Below are 23,801 nucleotides of genomic sequence, written 5' to 3' on the forward strand. Positions count from 1 at the left end.
GCTGATCAGGGTCCGCGGGGCGAAGCAAGGGGAGACGCCATTGAGAAGCAGGGAGAGCGCGGGAGACGCCACTGAGCCGCGGAGAAGCAGGGAGAGCGCGGGAGGCGCCATTGAGCCGCGGAGAAGAAGGAAGAGCGCGGCAGACGCCATTTTGCGAAGCCGCAGCGGAGAAGACGGGCGAGCGCAGGAAGGAAGGAAAGCGTGGGAGACGCCATTTTGTGCCAGCGGAGAAGAAGGGGAAGCGCGGGAAGCGCCATTGGTGATAGTTAACGCACAACCAAGGATGCCGAAGAGTGGCAGTATCTCTACGTTCGACAATGAAGTCGAAGATTGGGCGACATATCTGGAACGTATTGAGGTGTACTGCAGGGCGAATGAAGTGCCAGATGCTAATAAAGCACTGGTTCTGTTAAATTCCATGGGTGCAAAAACTTATGGGTTACTGCAAAATCTAATAACCCCAGAGAAGCCGGTAAACAAGAATTTTGAAAGCATAGTAGAAATCCTACAGGACCACTTAAACCCCACACCGTTGCTGATAGCAAAACGATTTAAGTTCCATAAAAGGAACCAACACAAAGACAAAAGCAATGCTGAGTACCTAACGGAACTGCGCAAGCTATCGAAATACTGCCAGTTTGGAGCGGGACTAGCAGACACGTTAAGGGACAAGTTTGTGTGTGGGCTACAAGGTGAAGGAACCCAGAAATGGCTTCTATCAGAAAAGGACCTTACGCTGGACAAAGCTTTCAGTATGGCAGTATCACACGAAACAGCCGCAAGGGGCGCTGCAGAGATACAACGGAGACCGCAAGAATATGGCACCAACGAAATGACCTATGGAACAGGGAAGTGCTATCGCTGCGGCAGAACAACACATGACCAGAAAGATTGTTGGTTCAAGGACCAAGTGTGCAGACAGTGTGGGAAAGCAGGACACATAGCAAGAGTCTGCAGGTCTGGGAAGAAAACCAACAGTAAGAAATCTCCACAGGAGAAGTACAAAAAGGTACACCAGGTGATGGACAGTGGTTCAGACGAACAGAAAAGTGACACAGACTCCGGAAGCAAGGAGCTGGGTTGTCTGAAACTACATAATGTAACCGAAATGGAGGATCACCAGACTATCTGGGTTACACTCAAGATAGACGGAGCCCAAGTGGAAATGGAATTGGACACAGGGTCAGCTCTAACAGTCATAAATCAAAGAGACTACAAGCGGCTATTTTCACACATACCCTTGAAAGCTACAGAGATTGTCTTGAAGACGTATATGGGGCAAAAGGAAAAATAAGGGTGAAAGTGACATATAAAGGTTAGGAAATACCTAAAATGGATATATATGTATTGCCAAATGGAGGACCACCACTGCTAGGACGTGAATGGATCCGGAAGATACATTTAGATTGGCATTCCATACAGGCACTGAAGGTGGAGGCCAAAAAGGATGACGACGTCACATCTGGCCGACTGTCAAAAATGCTAACTGACGCAAAAGAAGTGTTCCAGGAGGGACTAGGAACACTAAAAGGAATAACAGCAACAATTAAAATAGAGGATAATGCAAGCCCAAAGTTTCTGAAGGCCAGACCAGTGCCTTATGTGATCAGACCAGCGGTTGAAGCAGAGCTGGAAGGGTTGGAACGTTCAGGAGTACTGTCCAAAGTGGACTGAAGCGAGTGGGCTACACCCATCGTTCCTGTAATGAAGAGGTCGTTGAGTAATACGCCTGGGGAACCAAAGAAGGTCCGCATCTGTGGGGATTTTAAGGTGACAGTGAACCCAGTCCTTCACACGGTGCACTATCTGCTTCCACGAATTGAGGATATTTTCGCCTCGCTATCTGGTGGTAAACGCTTCACCAAAATTGATCTTGCCCAGGCGTACTTGCAAATGGAAGTAGAAGCAGCTTCGAAACATTACCTTACGATCAACACCCATAAAGGCCTCTATCAATACAACCGGCTGGTGTTTGGAGTAGCCTCGGCTCCGGCTATCTGGCAAAGGGCGATGGATCAGGTCCTGCAAGGGATTCCAGGGACCCAGTGTTATTTGGACGACATCTTGGTCACGGGCGAAAATGACGGTGATCACCTCGCTAACTTGGAGAAGGTGCTCGCCAGATTAAAGGAATATGGGCTACAAGCTAATCGCCTCAAGTGCGAGTTTTTCCAGAAACAGATCTCATTTTGCGGCCACGTCATCGATGAAGAGGGGTTACATAAGTCCCCTGACAAGATAGAGGCAGTAGTCAAGGCTCCAGCACCGGAAAATGTGTCACAACTGAGGTCGTTCCTCAGGCTGGTAAACTATTACCACAAGTTCTTACCAAATTTGTCTATGGTATTACACCCGCTGAACACCCTACTGCAAACAGGGGTACCATGGAAGTGGGATGACGAACATAGACGAGCTTTCCAGAAGTGTAAAGAATTGATCACATCAAAAGAGGTGTTGGCCCATTTCAACCCAGCACTACCAATTCGTTTGGCATGTGATGCATCACCCTACGGCATTGGAGCGGTGCTGTCGCACAAATTCCCAGACGGGTTGGAGAGCCAGTAGCCTTTGCGTCTCGGTCACTAACCTCAGCCAAGTGCAACTACGCCCAGATTGACAGGGAGGCCCTCGGCCTAGTATGGGGAGTAAAAAAATTCAACCACTATCTGCATGGACAGAAGTTCACCTTGCTGACTGACCACCAACCACTTGTCTCCATCTTTAATCCTAAGAAGGGCGTGCCAGTAATGACTGCACAGCGGTTACAAAGATGGTCCCTGTTTCTAGGGGCGAATCAATATGAAATAGAATATAAAGGCACGAGACAGCATGGGAACGCTGATGGGCTATCGCGCCTGCCACTGCCTACTGTGGAGGAAGCACCAGCAGTGGACCCGATCGAGATATTTTATTCGTCAATAATTGAACGATTGCCAGTAACAAACGCGGATATAGAGAAGGAGACCCGCAATGATCTGACGCTGTCACGGGTATATGAATTGACGGTGAGGGGATGGCCAACACATGGCGACTCACTGTTGCCAGCATTCTCATCCAGAAGAGAACAGCTGTCAGTATGCCAGGGGACAGTGATGTGTGGATCCAGAGTGGTGATTCCACCCAAGTTGAGGGAGAGAGTGCTAAATGAGCTACATGAAGGTCATCTGGGGGGAGTGAAAATGAAAAGCCTAGCTAGGGCTTATGTGTGGCGGCCGGGAATCGATCAACAAATCGAAGGCCTAACTAAGAGCTGCTTAGGATGCCAGAAGGTCCGAAATGCACCACCACATGCCCCTCTACACCCATGGGAGTGGCCCTCCTCTCCATGGCAACGGGTGCACATTGATTTCGCTGGTCCATTCGTGGACTCAATGTTCTTAATAGCAGTGGATGCTCATTCAAAGTGGCCTGAGGTGGTAAAGATGTCTTCAACCACTACAGAGAAAACGATTGCAGTCCTGTGGACCATATTTGCCAGAAACGGGTTGCCAGAGCAGATCTGCTCTGATAATGGACCACAGTTTGTGTCCGACGAGTTCCAAAAATTCATGAAAAGGAATGGGGTAAGGCATTACACATCCGCCCCGTATCATCCAGCCACCAATGGATTGGCTGAGAGGTTCGTACAAACCTTTAAGAAGGCGATAAAGGCCATGTGCGACGAGGAAATTCCACTACAGCATAAGATGGATAATTTCTTATTAGCCTACCAACCAGACCCCGGCCATGATGTTCTTTAACCGAAGGTTGAGATCTCGTCTGGACTTGCTCAGACCAAATGTGCGAAGAAATGTTGAGGACAAACAATTCCAGCACATCAGCGAGAAGCCGTCAAGGAGCTTCAATGTAGGGCAACCAGTCTTGGCCCGGGACTATCGAACAGAGAAGTGGCAACCCGGAACGATATGTACAAGGCAGGGGCCATTAATGTACACAGTGGATGTCGGGGAGAACATTGTGAGACGCCACGTCGATCAGATCTTAGCATCACAGGAATGCGTCAAACCCATGTCTCGAGTACCTGGGGATGAACCCAAGATACCGGTAGTACCTACTTCAGACCCAGTGAAAGTGGAACCCGATGAACTACCCGATGAAAGGGGGTCAGAATCGCCTCTGCACCAAGAACAAGAACCTCCGGAAAGGCGCTATCCCGAAAGGGTCAGGAAGCCGCCCCAAAGACTGAATCTATAAATGGACTTTTGTTATTGAATGTACATGTAAAAATGTAATTGTTATTTGAATATTAAGGGGGTATTATTAATCTAAAAAGGGAGGAATTCTAGTGTATGTGCTTTAAGTCAGAACTACTTTTTACAGCTCCTGTATACTGTAGTACCGGCAGTGACCACACCGGTATATAAGCTGTGCGCATGCCTCTGTACCCCAGTCTAGAGATTACCCTCCTCCAGTAAAGACCTGTTATTTGTTTATGTACAGCATCCGTGTAATTATTTATCCACTGAACCACGGATCTAACACTACACACCTCTTAAAGCGCTAACGCTGAGGAGCGAGGCGCTACCTCAGAGCGCTGGTGAAGCTCATGTGATGTCAGTCAGCAATGGAACACAGACACACTGGCGCTGGCCAGTTCTTAAAGGGGAGGGTCGATCATGCTCTCCATCCACACCCTGCTCATTGCAGCCTTGAATCTCAGCCTGGAGAGACCTGTACATCAAATCTGCTGGAAAGAACAATGGAGGGGCCCAGGGAAAGAGCTCAGAGTGCAGTCCCCACAGTCTCTTCTAAATCGATGCAAGGTCAAATCAAAATGAACCTACAAAGTGCTGTTCAGTACCCAAAACTCCTTCACACAGCGTTGCATCTTTCCAGAAGTCTCCCTCTCTCTCTCTCTCTCGCAGAATGCGTGGTGCAAAAATGTCGCCAACAAAAAAAGGCAGGAAGTGGTCGCCTTTAAATAGCACTCCTCCAGTCCCTTCCCGACTGCAAAACGTTCCCCTCAACCTGTGGTTGCTAGCAGCAGGTAGAAAGGCAGGGGGGCGCCACTCAATATCCGGTCTGGGAAGCTACCGGGGCGTTGCACGCTCGACTGTCGTCATGATCTGTGGGCGCAGGAGATCGTGGCGATAGTGTTTAGCGCCGCCGCAAAATGTCTGGTCAATTTTGCGAGCGCCGCAAACATCGCCGCGCCCGGGCATTAGTTGCTTTGCACCCCATCAGCTCCCTCTTAGGGCACTAACATGAGGCGCAAAGCAACCACATTTTCCCCCCTATGACTCTATACTTATGAGGAGATAAACTTGAGATACTGGAGGAGATTTAACAGAAGTCTTTAAAATTATGAGCATTTTAATAAAGTAAATAAGGAAAGACTATTTTTTCTGAATGGGGAGCCAGTGACGAGGGGTCATCAATTAAAAATTATCACTAAGAGAGTGAGGCGAGAGGTTAGGAGACAAATCTTTACATAAGGAGTTGTTGGAACATAAAATGCTTTGCCAGAGGGAGTGATTGAGGCAGAGGTCATTGCCTTTTTTAACATAAGGATGAGAATTTTAAATTGGAGACGTTGGGGAATCAGAAGCCAATGTTGGACAGTGAGTACAGGGGTGATGGATGCGTTAGGATGGGGTCGCAGATTTTGGATGAGCTGCGACAGAGGGTTAAATTATGAAGACAGGTTGCATAAACTTGGCTTGTACTCACGAGTTTAGAATATTGCGGGGTCATCTGATCAAGGCATTTAAAAGATTTAAAAGGATCTGATAGGGTAGATGCGGAGAAACTATTTCCTCTGGTGTGAGAAATCAAGAACAAGGGGACATAACCTTAAAATTAGAGCTCGGCCATTCAGGAGCAAAAGCAGGAAGCACTTTTTTTTTTTTTTTTTAATTTGTTTATGGGATCGGGGTCGCTGGCAATGCCAGCATTTATCGCCCATCTCTAATTGCCCTTGAGAAGGTGGTGGTAAGTCGCCTTCTTGAACCGCTGCAGTCCGTGTGGTGATGGTACTCCCACAGTGTTGTTAGATAGGGAGTTCCAGGATTTTGACCCAGCGACGATGAAGGATCGGCAATATACTTCCAAGTCAGGATGGTGTGTGACTTGGAGAGGAACTTGGAGGCGGTGGTGTTCCCATACACCTGCTGCCCTTGTCCTTCTAGGTGGAAGAGGTCGCGGGTTTGGGAGGTGCTGCCGAAGCAGTCTTGGCGAGTTGCTGCAGTGCATCTTGTAGACGGTACACACTGCAGCCACGGTACACCGGCGGTGGAGGGAGTGAATGTTTAGGGTGGTGGATGGGGTGCCAATCAAGCAGGCTGCTTTGTTGGATGGTGTTGAGCTTCTTGAGTGTTGTTGGAGCTGCATTCATCCAGGCAAGTGGAGAGTATTCCATCACACTCCTTACTTGTGCCTTGTAGATGGTGGAAAGGCTTTGGGAAGTCAGGAGGTAAGGCACTCGCCGCAGAATACCTAGCCTCTGACCTGCTCTTGTTGCCACAGTATTTATGTGGCTGGTCCAGTTAAGATTCTGTTCAATGGTGACCCTCAGGATGTTGATAGTGGGGGATTTGGCGATGGTAATGCCATTGAATGTCAAGGGGCAGTGTTTAGACTCTCGCTTGTTGAAGATAGTCATTGCCTGCCACTTCTGTGGCGCGAATGTTACCTGCCACTTATCAACCAAGCTTGAACGTCGTCCAGGTCTTGTTGCATGTGGGCATGGACTGCTTCATTATCTGTGGAGTTTTTCCACACAAAGGGTAGTAGAAATCTGGAACTCTCCCCAAAAGGCTGTCGATGCTGAGATAATTGAAATTTTCAATATCGAGATATAGATTTTTGTTAGGTAAGAGTACATCAAGGGATATGGAGCAAATGCAGGTAATTGGGGTTGAGGTGCAGATCAGCCATGATCTAACTGAATGGTGGAGCAAGCTTGAGCGGCTAAAAGACGTACTCCTGTTCCTAATGTTCCTATGAGCTGAGCCACTCAGTCCACCAACGGACAGGAAAGGTGGTGACTTGACTCTGGCAGCAATATTTCTATTTGCCACTTGGGGTTCCACTGCCTCTCACTTCTTCAGATCAACTTCAGCCCCTCCAGAGGCACCTCATTAATTTTACAACCCAGCAACTGATGAAATTACCAGTGATGGCAGTACACAAAAGTAAAGGTGACACAGCATACATAGAACAAAACATCACCTCTTAATGGGCTGATTGGAGTCAGGTATAGCAGTGCAAGTTGTATAATTAAAGCAAGACGAGACAAAACAAAACTAGAAAGCAGTCCTAGGTTTATACAACAATCAATAATCTAGTCACAGCTGTACTACAGACTCTGCTGCCTTCCCCAAGTTCTTGCTGGCCTGCAATTTATCGATTATTTATCTAGATCATTAAACACAGCCCAATCCTTAAACTTCAGCCAATAGGGCTTTAAACTAAATAGTGGGGAGGAGGGTTCAGGTGAAGGGGAATTTAGAAAGTCAAAGAGAAAGGAGAAGGCAATAGTGCCAGGTAGCGATAGGGGTAATGATAACCAGACTGTGACAGGAGGAGACAGGGCGTACGAACATAAGCGTGCACCAGCAAGTAGTTTCAGAGTAGGTAAAAATGATAAAGAAAAAGTTAAAAGCTCTTTATCTGAATGCACACAACATTCATAACAAGATAGATGAGTTGGCGGCACAAATAGAAATAAATGGGTATGATCTGATAGCCAGTACAGAGACGTGGTTGTAAGGTGACCAAGGCTGGGAACTGAATATTCAGGGGTGTTTGACATTTCGGAGGGATAGGTAGAAAGGAAAAGGAGGTGGGGTAGCTCTGTTAATAAAGGTTGAGATCAGGGCAGCGGTGAGAAATGATATTGGCTCAGAAGATCAAGATGTAGAATCAGTTTGGGTGGAGATAAGAAATAGCAAGGAAAAGAAGTCACTGGTGGGAGTAGTCTATAGGCCCCCTAACAGTAGCTACACTGTAGGACAGAGTATAAATCAAGAAATAATAGGGGCTTGTAAGAAAGGTACTGCAATAATCATGGGCGATTTTCATCTTCATATAGATTGGACAAATCAAATTGGCATGGGTAGCCTTGAGGACAAGTTCATAGAATGTATTCGGGATGGTTCCTTAGAACATACATTGTGGAACCAACCAGGGAGAAGGCTATTTTAGATCAGGTAATGCGTAATGAGACAGTATTAATTAATGATCTCATAGTAAAGGATCCTCTAGGGAAGAGTGATCATAGCATGATAGAATTTCAAATTCAGTTTGAGGGTGAGAAACTTGGGTCTGAAACTAGTTTCCTAAACTTAAATAAAGGCAATTACAAAGGTATGAAGGCAGAGTTGGCTAAAGTGGACTGGGGAAGTAGATTAAAGGGTAAGACGGCAGACATTTAAGGAGATATTTCATAACTCTCAGCAAAGGTTTATTCCAGTGAGAAAGAAAGACTCTACGAGAAGGATGAACCATCCGTGGCTAACTAAGGAAGTTAAGGATGGTATCAATTTGAAAGAAAAGGCATACAATGTTGATAAGTGGTAAGCCAGAGGATTGGGAAATTTTTAGAAACCAGCAAAGGATGACTAAAAATAAAGAGGGAGAAGATAGATTATGAAAGCAAACTTGCAAAAAATATAAAGACAGTAAGAGCTTCTACAGGTATGTAAAAGGGAAGAGAGTAGCTAAAGTAAACGTTTGTCCCTTAGAGGATGGTACTGGGGAATTAATAATGGGAAACAGGGAAATGGCAGAGACTTTGAACAAATATTTTGTATTGGTCTTCACGGTAGAAAACACTAAAAGCATCCCAACAATAATTGATAATCAAGGGGCTATAGGAAGGGAGAAAGTTAAAACAATGACTATCACTAGAGAAAAAGTACTAGGCAAACTCATGGGGTGAAAGGCTGACCAGTCCCCTGGACCAGATGGCCTACATCCTAGGGTCTTAAAAGAACTGGCTGCAGAGATAGTGGATGCGTTGTTTGTAATCTACCAAAATTCCCTGGATTCTGGAGAGGTCCCAGCGGATTGGAAAACTGCAAATGTAACGCCCCTATTCAAGAAAGGAGAGGCAAAAAGCAGGAAACTATAGGCCAGTTAGCCTAACATCTGTTATTAGGAAAATGCTGGAATCCATTATTAAGGAACTAATAGCAGGACATTTAGAAAATCATAATGCAATCAAGCAGAGTCAACATGGTTTTATGAAAGGGAAATTGTGTTTGACAAATTTACTAGAGTTCTTTAAGGATGTAATGAACAGGGTGGATAAAGGGGAACCAGTAGATGTAACGTATTTGGATTTCCAGATCTGCACGCAGTACTCCAGGTGCGGTCTCACCAATACCCTGTACAATTGTAGTATAATGTGGGAAAATGTGAGGTTATCCACTTTGGTAGGAAAAATAAAAAAGCAAATTATTATTTAAATGGTGAGAGACTACATAATGCTGCGGTACAGAGGGATCTGGGGATCCTCATACATGAAACACAAAAAGTTAGCATGCAGATTCAGCAAGTAATTAGGAAGGCAAATGGAATGTTGGCCTTTATTGCAAGGGGGATGGAGTATAAAAGTAAGGAAGTCTATCTACAACTGTACAGGGCGCTGGTGAGACCACACCTGGAGTACTGCATGCAGTTTTAGTCGCCTTATTTGAGGGATATACTTGCATTGGAGGCAGTTCAGAGAAGGTTCACTAGGCTAATTCCCGAGATGAAGGGGCTGTCTTATGAAGAAAGGTTGAGCAGGTTGGACCTATACGCATTGGAATTTAGAAGAATGAGAGGTGATCTTATTGAAACATAGAAGATTCTGAGGCAGCTCGACAGGGTAGATGCAGGGAGGATGTTTCCCCTAGTGGGGGAATCTAGAACTAGGGGGCACAGTTTCAGGATAAGGGGTCGCCCATTTAAAACGGAGATGAGGAGGAATTTCTTCTCTCAGAGGGTAGAGAATCTTTGGAATTCTCTACCCAAGAGAGCTGTGGAGGCAGAGTCATTGAATATATTTAAGGCAGAGATAGACATATATTTGAGCTACAGAGAGTCAAGGGTTATGGGGAGCGGGCGGGAAAGTGGTGTTGAGGCCAAGATCAGATCAGCCATGATCTTATTGAATGGCGGGGCAGGCTCGAGGGGCCGAATGGCCTACTCCTGCTCCTATTTCTTATGTTCAATGCAACAAAATCTTCATCCATGCACTATTCACACAAATCTTTTAAAGTTGAGCCACCCTCAGAATTAAAAGCCTTCAAACGATACCATCACATACCATTAGAGGACTTCTGATGAAGGGTCCCAGACCTGAAACGTCTCTGTTTCTCTCTCCACGGATGCTGCCTGGCCTGCTGAGTATTTCCAGCATTTTCTGCTGTTATTTCAGATTTCCAGCATGCGCAGTATTTTGCTATACCATTAGAGGACTTGACAGGTTAGATGCTGAGAAGCTGTTTCCCCTGGCTGGAGAGTCTAGAACGATGGGGGGGCAGGAGTGTCATAGTCTCAAGATAAGGGGTCGGCCATTTTGGACTGAGGTGAGGAAAATTTCTTCACTCAGAGGGCTGTGAATCTTTGAAATTCTCTATCCCATATGGCTGTGGATGCTTAGTTGTTGAGTATATTCAAGACAGAGATTAATAGAGTTTTAGACATTAAGGGAATCAAGGGATATGGGATAGTGCGGGAAAAGAGTTGAGGTAGAAGATCAGCCATGATCTATTGAATGGCGGAGCAGGTTTGAGGGGCCGTATGGCCCACTCTTGCTCTTATTTAAAATTTAAATAAATAAACTGACAATCAAATCAGCTTGTGATTTGCCTCACTCAAATCCTAACTGCACATGTCCAAGGAGAAAGTCTACAATCATTTGCCAGTCTTTCAGTATAAAAAGCAAACAATCTTCAGCATGTCGATCATTAGTTTGGTTGCATCCTGTGCAATTACAGTATTTAACTTCAGTCTCACGAAAGGCAGAAATGCCTCAGGAACATGTTATTTAGATTACAAGGCGGCGAATCACTTCAGGAAAGAAGTCATTAAGCTACTGTAAACCACAAATGACTGAAGGAATGAACTATTCCAAACTCTCATGCTTTTCCAGGATATGTTCCAGGAGCTGCTCAATTAGAATACAGCTTTAAAAATTAACATTGTAGTCGTTTGTACTCTTAACCTGTCAGCAGGGGGGGGGGGGGGGGGGGAAAGGGGCATGTGTTAAGTTGAATACAGCCGTACTCCTGTTGAAGGCAACACTCCTTCCTGAGCACAGATTGGAAAAGTTCCACAAAGTCTGGTGAAATCAGTCTGTTTCTGCATTCAGTCCATTCATGCTCACCAAATGTGATAGAGAGTGAGGTGGGCAAGATGGCATGGTGTCAAAAGCTATCAAAACTTTTGCCAAAAATGTATTTTCACCTGTGATAGAGACCTTGGGCAGGATTTATATTGGGCCGTGGAGGCGGGATTGGAGGCGTGTGGGGGGTTAAAAATCACGAAATTGGGGGGCACGAACCCATCTCGCCCCCATGCCAGTTTCAAAGGAGGCGAATATCCGACCTGTGCTGGGAGTCGCCTCCCCGAGGCGGGAAGGGGATTAGCGCCAATTAACTGCCCGTTAACAGGCAGTTTTCAGCCTAATCCCTATTTTGATTCCTGAAGTGTGGGATTCCCAACGGCTCCAAACCACGCCAAGTTAGCGAAGCGGACCGTCGGGCTGAAGGGCTTGGAGGGTTCGAGATGTCCGGTGTTCAGGGCTTGGAGGGTTCGAGATGTCCGGTGTTCAGGTGAGTGCAGAGGTAAGTGTGTTTGGTGTGTGTATAAAGTGTTTAAAGAAGTTTAATTACCTTTACTGCCTTTCTTCCTTCAGATCTCGGGAGTCCCTCATCTCACCGGCACAGAAAGCAGAATGGCCGCAAGCTGTCAAAAGTTGCAGCATTCAGCTTTCTGTTCTGGAAAGATCTCTAAATCAGCCTGAGAGGAAGGAATTAACTTAGTGCACAGACTTGTCAGTGTTTGACAGCTTCACAGAGCTGTCAAACGCTGATATTTTATCTGTCAAAAGCTCTTGACAGATGAAATGTCAATCTGTGACGTCACCTGTTGCCGGGTGGCCCTTAATTGGCCTGCTTAGCCCGCTGGGCGGGCTCAACAAGGTCAATCAAGTGAAAATCGCGTGGGTTGGCCACAACTCGATGGAGGTGGGACTACAACCCCAAAAGTTGTAGTCCCGCCTCCAACACGCCTCCAGTATCAAAATCCAGCCCCTTGAATCCAAGAGAAGAGTTTCACTCTTTTTTTCCCCCTCACAATGTCATGGGTATGTGTGGTAAACCACTTTATCGTTACACTATAGTTATCACTGTTGTATTGTTATCACCGTTGTATCACGATACGAGGTCGCCTCTTGTCGCGCTGTTATACCTGGGCTGACCACCTCCGACTCCGCCCATGGCTCCACCTACCTGCCCAGGTATAAAGGTAGTCGACTGGCTGGTATTCCTCCTTGTTGGACCCGATCACCCACGAGGGTGGGCTCTGTTATTTAGTCAATAAAAACCTTTAGTTACGTTCCTAACTCGTCGCCTTTTATTGGACGAATTGATAGGTATATCAATTTTATTGACTAAATTTTAAAGATGTCTACTACTGGCCAGCCAGAAGCCCTCCCAGAAGCACAGCCACACCAGCCGGCTTGGCTGCAAGCCCTCAAACCACCGTACCTGGATCTAAACCCACAGGCAGCAAACGCAGCCCTCAACTTCAAACACTGGCTGGACTGCTTCGAATCCTACCTGGAAGAATCCGGCACCCCGCAGAGATCCAAACTAAGACTTCTGAACGCCCAAGCGAGCCCGAGAGTATACGCACTCATACAGGACACGACTACGTACGAGGCCGCTATCAACCTACTGAAACAGCAGTACCGCAGCCCGGTAAATTACATGTACACCAGGCACCTCCTAAGATCCCGCCCGCAACAGCCAGGAGAGTCTGTAGCTGAATTTTTACGGGCGCTAAGAGCACTCGGCAGGAACTGTGACTTTAAAGCGGTGACGGCTGTTGAAAATACGGAAGATAATATCCGCGATGCCTTTGTGAAAGGCCTACGGTCCGACTACTCACGGCAAAGACTGCTTGAAGCTAAAGACCTCGACCTGGACAAAGCTGAAGCCCTCGCTCTCTCCCTGGAGGTGGCCCATCAGGACCAGGAGGCGTTTTCCAGGTACTGCTCACGACCCTGGGACTCGGGCCCGACCCCTACCGCAATACCCTTCGCAGCGCCGCCCCCGGGACCTACCTCAGCGTCGGCGTCCCGGACCCGACCGGGCCCGCCACCCCCGGTACCGGCTCCGACATCGGGCACCCGCGATCGGGCCGCCGGCTGCTTCTTTTGCGGCCAGGAGAAGCACCCGAGGTCGCGCTGCCCAGCCAGGAACTCTACCTGCACAACCTGCAGGAAGAAAGGCCATTTCTCTAAGGCCTGCAGGAGCGGATCTTCAGAGGCCAGCAGTGCCTCATGCGAACTGTGGGGGCGGCCATCTTCTTTCACGGCAACTGAGGCCAGTATCCCCACACGTGAGTCATGGGGGCGGCCATCTTTGATCAAGGCAACCGACCCCAATAGTGCCTCATGTGAGTTATGGGGGCAGCCATCTTCTCCGCCATTTTGTCCTACCTCGTGGGAGACGCCATTTTACCCACCACGCCCGACTGCCACCGGGCCCCCGGACCCGACGACCGCCTCGCCCGCAGACGACAACGACTCGCTTACCTACACGCTAGCCTCCGTCACTCTGGATCAAGCCCGCCCACACCACCTGTCCAAGTCGATGATGGACATCAAAGTAAACGGCCACGCCACGACCTGCCTGTTCGACAGCGGAAGCACGGAGAGCTTCATCCACCCAGACACGGTGAGCCACTACTCCCTCCCTGTCCTGCCAACGCGCAACCGAATCTCGATGGCATCGAGGTCCCACGCCACGGACATTAGCGGCTACTGTGCTGTGACCTTGTCGGTTAAGGGTACAGAGTATAAAAACTTTAAACTCCTCGTCCTCCCCCAGCTCTGCGCTGCCGTCCTACTAGGGCTGGACTTCCAATCCCACCTCCAAAGTGTAACCCTAGCATACGGTGGACCCCTCCCCCCACTCACAGTCGACAACCAGCGAAGGTTAAACCGCCCACCGCGTAACACCTGCAGCCTATCCACCCTCAAGGTGCCGCCACCTTCCCTGTTCGCTAACCTCACCCCCGACTGCAAACCCGTCGCTACCAAGAGCAGGCGGTACAGCGCTGGGGACAGAGCTTTCATTTGCTCTGAGGTGCAGCGTCTCCTGAAGGAGGGCATCATCGAGGGGAGCAACAGCCCCTGGCGTGCCCAGGTCGTGGTCGTTAAGACCGGCGATAAAAATCGCCTGGTCATCGACTACAGCCAGACCATAAACAGATACACCCAGCTGGACGCATACCCCCTTCCCCGCATATCTGACATGGTCAATCAGATTGCACAATACCGCATATTCTCGACCATCGACCTTAAGTCGGCCTACCACCAACTCCCTATCCACCCCGAGGACCGCCAGTACACCGCCTTCGAGGCGAATGGGCGCCTATACCACTTCCTTAGGGTCCCCTTCGGTGTCACCAACGGGGTCTCGGTCTTCCAAAGGGAGATGGACCGGATGGTTGACCAGAACGGACTGCAGGCCACATTCCCCTACCTAGATAACGTCACCATCTGCGGCCGCGACCGGCAGGACCACGACGTGAATCTGGAGAAATTCCTCCGTACAGCCCAACGGCTGAACCTCACCTACAATAAGGAGAAATGTGTGTTTAACACCTCGCGCCTTGCCATCCTTGGCTGTGTAGTAGAGAACGGACTCATCGGCCCCGACCCCGAAAGAATGCGCCCCCTCATGGAGCTACCCCTCCCCCACTGCCCTAAGGCACTTAAGAGAACCCTGGGGCTCTTCGCCTACTATGCCCAATGGGTGCCCAATTATGCGGACAAAGCCAGACCCCTCATGAAGTCCACATCCTTCCCCCTTACGGAGGAAGCGTGCGCAGCCTTCTCCCTCATTAAGGGAGACATTGCCAAGGCCACTATGCACGCAGTGGATGAGTCCATCCCCTTCCAAGTCGAGAGCGATGCATCCGACTTCGCCCTAGCCGCCACCCTTAACCAGGAGGGGAGACCGGTGGCCTTCTTCTCAAGGACCCTACAGGGCCCTGAGATCCGACACTCGTCGGTCGAGAAGGAGGCCCAGGCGATTGTGGAGGCGGTACGACGCTGGAGGCACTACCTGGCAGGCAAACGATTTACCCTCCTTACCGACCAACGTTCGGTCGCTTTTATGTTTAATAACAAGCTGAGGGGCAAAATCAAGAATGACAAGATCTTGAGGTGGAGAATCGAGCTCTCCACCTACAATTATGATATCTTGTACCGGCCAGGTAAGCTGAACGAACCCCCCGATGCTCTGTCACGAATTACATGCGCCAGCGCGCAAAGTGATAGACTTCAGACCCTCCACAACGACCTCTGCCACCCCGGGGTCACCAGACTTTACCACTTCATTAAGGCCCGCAACCTGCCCTACTCCATCGAGGAGGTCAGGACCATAACCAGGAACTGCCAGACCTGCGCCGAGTGCAAACCGCACTTCTTTAGGCCGGACAGAGCAAGCCTGATCAAGGCCACCCGCCCCTTCGAGCGCCTGAGCATCGACTTTAAGGGGCCCCTCCCGTCCTCTGACCGTAATGTGTACTTCCTCAACATTGTTGATGAGTACTCCCGTTTCCCCTTTGCCTTCCCCTGCCCAGACATGACCAGTACCACGGTCATTAAATGCCTGAACGACCTCTTCGCCTTGTTCGGGTTCCCAAACTATATACATAGTGACCGGGGCTCCTCTTTCATGAGCGAGGAACTCCGTCAGTTCCTACTAGCGAGAGGTATTGCAGCAAGTAGGACCACCAGCTACAACCCCCAAGGGAACGGCCAGGTGGAAAGAGAGAACGCGACGGTATGGAAGGCCGTCCTCTTAGCCTTAAAGTCTAAGGGCCTCCCAACCTCCCGCTGGCAGGAAGTCCTCCCGACAGCGCTGCACTCCATCCGGTCACTACTTTGCACTGCCGTTAACGCCACCCCCCATGAACGAATGTTTGTTTTCCCCAGGAAGTCGACTACGGGAACCACTCTACCAACCTGGCTGACCTCTCCGGGGCCCGTCTTGCTGCGAAAGCACGTGAGGGCCCATAAAACAGACCCCCTGGTCGAAAGGGTGAACCTCCTGCACGCCAACCCCCAGTACGCCTACGTGGCTTACCCAGACGGGCGGGAGGACACTGTCTCCTTACGAGACCTCGCACCCTCGGGCACTCCGGAGACACCACCTTTACCCCCCCCCACCACCCCCCCAATTCCAGCCCAGGTAGACGGCATGCCGGAACCCCACGAGCCTTCGCCGACCACGCAGACACCAGCACTAACACCGGATAATGCAGCACCGCCGCTGCGACGATCGGAGAGGCTTACGAGGCCTCCGGACAGACTGACATACCAGAACTGGTAGTACACTTCACCCCGCCGGACTCAAATCTAAACAAGGGGTGAATGTGGTAAACCACTTTATCGTTACACTATAGTTATCACTGTTGTATTGTTATCACCGTTGTATCACGATACGAGGTCGCCTCTTGTCGTGCTGTTATACCTGGGCTGACCACCTCCGACTCCGCCCATGGCTCCACCTACCTGCCCAGGTATAAAGGTAGTCGACTGGCTGGTATTCCTCCTTGTTGGACCCGATCACCCACGAGGGTGGGCTCTGTTATTTAGTCAATAAAAACCTTTAGTTACGTTCCTAACTCGTCGCCTTTTATTGGACGAATTGATAGGTATATCAGTATGATACTGGACTAGCAACCCAGATGTCATGGAGTTCAAGGAAACCTTGGCAATTCAATAAATCTGGTAATGTATGGGTTGGTGCCAGAATTATTATTATTTTTTTTTTAAACCAACTGGTTCACTAATGTCCTTCAGGGAAGAGAAGAACTTGCCACTCTTACCTAGTCTGGCCTTCATGATTCCAGTCCCATACTACGTGGTTGCCTCGCCTCACCCCAAACCCTCCCTCCACTTTCCCCCACTCCCACTCATCCAAGATTATGTGCTGAAGCCAGAGTCCCCCTCACCTTCAACCATTTTCCCTCCTCCACTCCCTTTCTATTTGTTACCATCAAAGAGGTTGTGTTTGCTTTTAAATTCAAATTGCCTGACCTTTCTCACTGTTTGTGTTTCTCTCTTTCCTCCTGTCTCAAAGGTGTTAGAAAGTAGAATTTGTCTCCCACGTGTGAGGCATTAATATTAACCTTTTCTACTAACAAAAACACAGGCAAGGTAATTATCTGGCTTCAAATTCCAACTAGTATTTTTTTTTTTTATAAACACAATTTTCTGTACCACCTTTACTGTATGCAAGAAACTTAAAATGGAAGGGCTAGCTGAGTTCCAAGAGAAGTTTGAAACTGGGAACAAATGAGAGGATTCAACATTTTGCTGGGTGCTGATTTGATCATTCATTTTCCACAATATTAGCGATTTACCATGACATTGCTTGTGGGTAGAGTGTTAACTGTGGCCCTGTTCCATCCTTGTTTATTCTTTCTTCTCCCCTCCACAAAACTTCCCTTCAGTTAGTCATATTATAAAATAACAGAAAATGCTAGAAACACTCAGCAGGTCAGGCAGCATCCAAATTAAAGGTGTTGCTATGGGAACCCGCATGGGCCCTAGCTGTGCCTGCTTTTTTGTGGGATATGTGGAAATTTCTTTGTTCCAGTCCTACTCAGGTCCCCTCCTTCAGCTCTTTTTCCGGTATATTGATGACTGTATTGGTGCCGTTTCCTGCTCTCGCCCTGAACAAGAAAATTTCATTCACTTTGCTTCCAATTTCCACCCTTCACATGGTCCATCTCAGACTCTTCCCTTCTCTTCCTCGACTTCTCTGTCTCCATTTCTAGGGCTAGGCTATCGACCAACATCCACTATAAGTCCACGACTCCCACAGCTACCGGGACTACACTTCCTTCCACCTCACTTCCTGTAAGAACTCTATTCCATTCTCCCAGTTTCTCCGTCTCCGCCACATCTGTTCTGACGATGCCACCTTCCATACAAGTGCTTCTGATATGTCTTCCTTTCTCCTCAACCGCGGATTCCCCTCTACCGTGGTTGACATGGCTCTCGACCGTGTCCATTCCATTTTCCACACTTTTGCTCTGACCCCTTCCCCTCCCTCCCAGAACCACAATAGGGTTCCCCTTGTCCTCACCTTTCACCCCATCAGCCTCCACATTCAACGGATCATCCTGCGCCATTTCTGCCACCTCCAGCATGATGCTACCACCAAACACATCTTCTCCCCCCGCCTCCCCTTTCAGCATTCTGAAGGGACCACTCCCTCCGCGACACCCTGGTCCGCTCCTCTTTCACCCCCAACACCCCTTCCCCTTTGCCTGGCACCTTTTCATGCAAGCGCAGGAGATGCAACACCTGCCCTTTTGCCTCCTCCCTTCCCACTGTTCAGGGCCCCAAACACCCCTTCCAGGTGAAATAGCGATTTACTTGTACTGCTTACAATTTAGTATACTGTATTCGCTGCTCGCAATGCGGTCTCTTCTACATTGGGGAGACCAAGCGCTCATTGGGTGATCGCTGGCATAACACCTCCGTTCAGTCCGTAAGCATGACCCCGAGCTTCCAGTCGCCTGTCACTTTAATTCGCTGCTCCACTGCCACTCTGATTTCTCTATCCTCGGCCTCTTACACTGTTCCAATGAAGCTCAATGTAAGCTCGAGGAACAGCACCTCATCTTTCGATTAGGCACTTTACAGCCTTCTGGACTTAACATCGAGTTCAATAATTTCACATTATAACCTCGTCCCCTATATTTTTTTTCCTCACATGGTAGCTGTTAATGACTCTGCCATTGCCATTTACCCCTCATCTAGAGTCATCTTTTGTTTCTTAACTTGTCCCATTACCTTCTCTTTTTGCCTTGCACCATCATCCCTTTTGTCAGTCAATCTCTCCTGCCTTGCAGCTTATTCTCTTCCTTTGTTCTTTCCTCCCCTCCTCCCTGTCCCTGCCCTTGCTTAAAAATCTCTCTTCTCTAATCTTTTCCTGTTCTGACGAAGGGACCTCGACCCGAAACGTTAACTCTGTTTCTCTCCCCTCGATGCTACCTGACCTGCTGAGTGTTTCCAGCATTTTCTGTTGTTATTTCAGATTTCCAGCATCTGCAGTATTTTGCTATTGTATATAATTATAAAAGTTACTTTTTCTCAACCTTGCTTCCCATAGCCAATTTGTAGTTCTACCTGAACCTTCTTGTTGCTATTGCACTTCCCAGGAAGGTTCCCACTCGCACTTGTGTCAAGTCTCCAATGATCAGCTCCTGAAAATGTTCTAATTTGACATGGAGCGGGCCATCTTAAAAAGTGCCTCAGAAACATCAGTCCATAAAAAGTGCATCTTAACCATTTTTATTAAATGACTTAAATTTAATCTTAAGATGCTAAAAGTAATTAAATATTTGATTTTTGTTTGTCCCCCACCCACAACCTCTCCCTCCCCCCCTCCCCCCCACTACCCCCGCCCCTTCCCCCACTCCCCTCCCTCCCCCCACTCCCCCCTCCCTCCCTCCCTCCCCCCCCCTCTCCACTCCCACTCCCCCCTCCCCTCCCCCCCCTCCACACTCCCCCTGAAAAGGTGGTGGAAGCTGATTCCATAAATAATTTTAAAAGGGAGTTGAACAGGTACTTGAGGTTAAGGAACTTACAGGGTTACGGACAAAAAGTGAGGTTTGGGACTATATTATAGCACGGCTGCTCTTTCAAAGAGCCTGCAGAAGCACGACAGGCCGAATGGCCTTCTTCTGGGCTGTAGGTTTCTATGATTCCATGTCTGAAATACCTATACAGTCAAGCAGATTTTTACCCAGAGCATGGCATTGATAGATGGAACAGATTTTTCTCACCTCTGCATGCAAGTCCAGGCTGAGGTCCACTGCAGTTTCTCCCAGAATCTCCCTAATTTCATTTCTCTCACTTGTAGGGACACATTCCTCAACTAGTTTCCATAGTGATGAAGGTTGTGCATAATAGTCATCAGCAAATACATTGTCTCCTTCCGCACACTTCAGATTCATAGCTGTGTGTCAAATCCAGAGGCATTAGAATTCGGGGACGATTGTCTCATTCGAGAGTTCATAAAATCTTTCCACTAATTCCTCACAGAATCTGCAAAGGAAAACAATCAGAGGGATAAATAAACACACCAATACCAGCCAATGTACTGATGGATATCCTAGCAGCTTCTGCTCAAAGGTTGTTCAAAATTATTTGAAGATAAGCTAGCAATTTATAAAACCTTTATTTAGGTAAAATTTGTCTTCAGGGATTTTGTTAGAGAGGCTGTAAGTATGGATGAGAGAAACATGCTCCGCCATTCAATATGATCATGGCTGATCCTCTATCTCAATACCATATTCCCGCTCTCTCCCCATACCCCTTGACGCCTTTAGCGTCTCGAAATCTATCTACTCCTTCTTAAATATATTCAGTGACTTGGCCTCCACAGCCTTCTAGGGTAGAGAATTCTACAGGTTCACCACCCTCTGAGTGAAGAAATTTCTCCTCATCTCAGTCCTAAATGTCCTACCCCGTATCCTGAGACTGTGACCCCTCGTTCTAGACGCCCCAGCCAGGGGAAACATCCTCCCTGCATCTATTCTGTCTAGCCCCGTCAGAATTTTATACGTTTCAATGAGATCACCGCTCATTCTTCTAAACTCTAGTGAATACAGGCCTAGTCGACCCAATCTCTCCTCATACGACAGTCCTGTCATCCCAGAAATCAGTCTGGTGAACCTTTGCTGCACTCCCTCTATGGCAAGTATATTCTTTCTTAGGTAAGGAGACCAAAACTGCACACAGTACTCCAGGTGTGGTCTCACCAAGGTCCTGTATAAGGTGGGATATTAGAAACATAGAAGATAGGAGCAGGAGTAGTAGGCCATTCGGCCCCTCAAGCCTGTTCCGCCATTTAATGAGATCATGGCTGATCATCAAAATTTAGTACCCCATCCCTGCTTTCTCCCCATATCCCTTTAGCCTTAAGAAATATATCTAACTCCTTCTTGAATATATTTAATAAGTTGGCCTCAACTGCCTTCTGTGGTAGAGAATTCCACAGGTTCACCACTCGCTGGGTGAAGAAATTCCTCCTCATCTCAGTCCTAAATGGCTTATCCCTTATCCTTAGACTGTGACCCTTGGTTCTGGACTCCCCCGCCATCGGGAACATCCTTCCTGCATCTAGTCGTCTAGTCCTGTTAGAATTTTATAAGTTTCAATGAGATCCCCTCTCATTCTTCTAAACACTAGCGAATAGAAGTCTAATCGACCCAATCTCTCTTCATACGTCATTCCTGCCATCCCAGCTATCAGTCTGGTGAATCTTTGCTGCACTCCCTCCATGTCAAGAACATCCTTCTTCAGATAAGGCGACTGAAACTGTACACAATACTCAAGGTGTGGTCTCACCAAGGCCCTGTACAACTGCAGCAAGACATTCTTGCTCCTGTACTCGAATCCTCTCGCTATGAAGGCCAACATACCATTTGCCTTCTTAACGCCTGCTGCACCTGTATACTTACCTTCAGTGACTGGTGCACAAGGACACCCAGGTCTCGTTGCACTTCCCCTTTTCCCAATCTCTTGCCATTCAGATAATGATCTGTCTTCCTGTTTTTGCCACCAAAGTGAATAACCTTGCATTTATCCACATTATACTGCATCTGCCATGCATCTGCCCAATCACCCAACCTGTCCAAATCATACTGGAGTTTCTCTGCATCCTCCTCACAGCACACACGCCCACCCAACTTTGTGTCATCTGCAAACTTGGAGATATTACATCTCGTTCCCTTGTCTAGATCATTAATATATATTGTGAATAGCTGGGGTCCTAGCACCGATCCCTGCGGTACCCCCCTAGTCACTGCCTGCCCGTTTATTCCAACTCTTTGCTTCCTGTCTGCCAACCAGTTCTCTATCCAAGACTGTACTTTACCCCCAATCCCAGGTGCTTTAACTTTGCACGCCAATCTCTTATGCGGGACCTTATCGAAAGGCTTCTGAAAGTCCAAATACACCACATCCACTGGTTCTCCCTTATCAATTCTACCTTTTACATCTTCAAAATTCCAGTAATTAGTCAAGCATGATTTACCTTTTGTAAATACATGTTGACTTTGTCCAATCCTGTCACTGTTTTCCAAGTGCTCTGCTATTACATCTTTTATAATGGACTCTAGCATTTTCCCCAATACCGATGTCAGGCTTACTGGTCTATAATTCCCCGTTTTCTCTCTACCACCTTTTTTAAATAGTGGGTTACATTAGTTACCCTCCAATCCATGGGAACTATTCCAGAGTCTATAGAATTTTGGAAGATGACCAGCAATGCATCTACTATTTCTAGGGCCACTTCCTTAAGTACCCTAGGATGTAGATTATCAGACCCTGGGGATTTATCGGCCTTCAATGCCATCAATTTCCCTAACACCATTTCCCTACAAATACTGATCCCTCTCATTAGACCCTATGTTCCCCAACATCTCTGGGAGGTTATTTGTGTCCTCCTTTGTGAAGACAGAACCAAAGTATGTATCTAATTGGTCTGCCATTTCTTTGTTCCGCATTATAAATTCCCCTGAATCTGACTGCAAGGGACCTACACTTGACTTCACCAATCTTTTTCTCTTCACATATCTATAGAAGCTTTTACAGTCAGTTTTTATGTTCCCTGCAAGCTTACTCTCATTCTATTTTCCCCCTCTTAATTAATCTCTTTGTCCTCCTTTGCTGAATCCTAAACTGCTCCCAATCCTCAGGTTTGTTGCTTTTTCTGGCCAATTTATATGTCCTCTCCTTGGATCTTATGCTATCCCTAATATCCCTTGTTAGCTACGGTTAAGTCACCTTTTTTGTTTTATGTTTATGCCAGACAGGGATGAACAAATCTGTAGTTCATCCATGCGATCTTTAAATGTTTGCCATTGCCTATCCACCGTCAACCCTTTAAGTAACGTTCCCCAATCTATCCTAGCCAACTCGTGCCTCATACCATCATAGTTTCCTTTATTTAAATTCAGGACCCTAGTCTCTGAGTCAACAACTTCACTCTCCATCTTAAATGAAGAATTCTATCATATTATGATCGCTCCTCCCCAAGGGGCCTCGCACAACATTGCTAATTAATCCGCTCATTACATAATACCCAGTCTAAGATGGCCTGATCTCTAGTTGGCTCCTTGACATATTGGTCCAGGAAACCATACACTCTAGGAATTCCTCCTCCAAAGTATTGTTACTAATTTGGTTAGCCCAATCTATATGTAGATTAAAGTCACCCATGATAACTGCTGTGCCCTTATTGCACGTGTCTCTAATTTCCCGTTTAATACCATCCCCAACCTCAGCATTACTGTTTGGGGGTCTGTATACAACTCCCACCAACGTTTTCTGCCCCTTGGTATTTCTCAGCTCTACCCATACAGATTCTACATCATCAGAGCTAATATCCTTCCTTACTATTGTCTTAATCTCTTTAACCAGCAATGCTGCCCCACCTCCTTGTCCTTTTTGCCTGTCCTTCCTGAATATTGAATACCCCTGGATGTTGAATTCCCAGTCTTGGTCACCCTGGAGCCATGTCTCCGTAATTCCAATTACATCATAT

At 47.7% G+C, this 23,801-nt stretch overlaps 1 protein-coding gene across 1 annotated transcript in view; it reads right to left on the reverse strand.

The window, feature by feature from the left end:
- The window catches only part of ccdc24 (coiled-coil domain containing 24), a 144,570-nt gene that overhangs the window by 116,572 nt on the left and 4,197 nt on the right, over nucleotides 1-23,801 (reverse strand). Inside the window, exon 2 of the mRNA XM_085983105.1 lies at nucleotides 20,035-20,296. Within this exon, the coding sequence (XP_085839231.1) occupies nucleotides 20,035-20,205 (171 nt within the window). The 5' untranslated portion in view covers nucleotides 20,206-20,296. The remainder of the gene's footprint in view (nucleotides 1-20,034; nucleotides 20,297-23,801) is intronic.

Source organism: Somniosus microcephalus, chromosome 3 (genome assembly GCF_052327205.1).
Source record: "Somniosus microcephalus isolate GS21.2 chromosome 3, FLI_Smic_1.0, whole genome shotgun sequence".
Classification (NCBI taxonomy): Eukaryota; Metazoa; Chordata; class Chondrichthyes; order Squaliformes; family Somniosidae; genus Somniosus; species Somniosus microcephalus.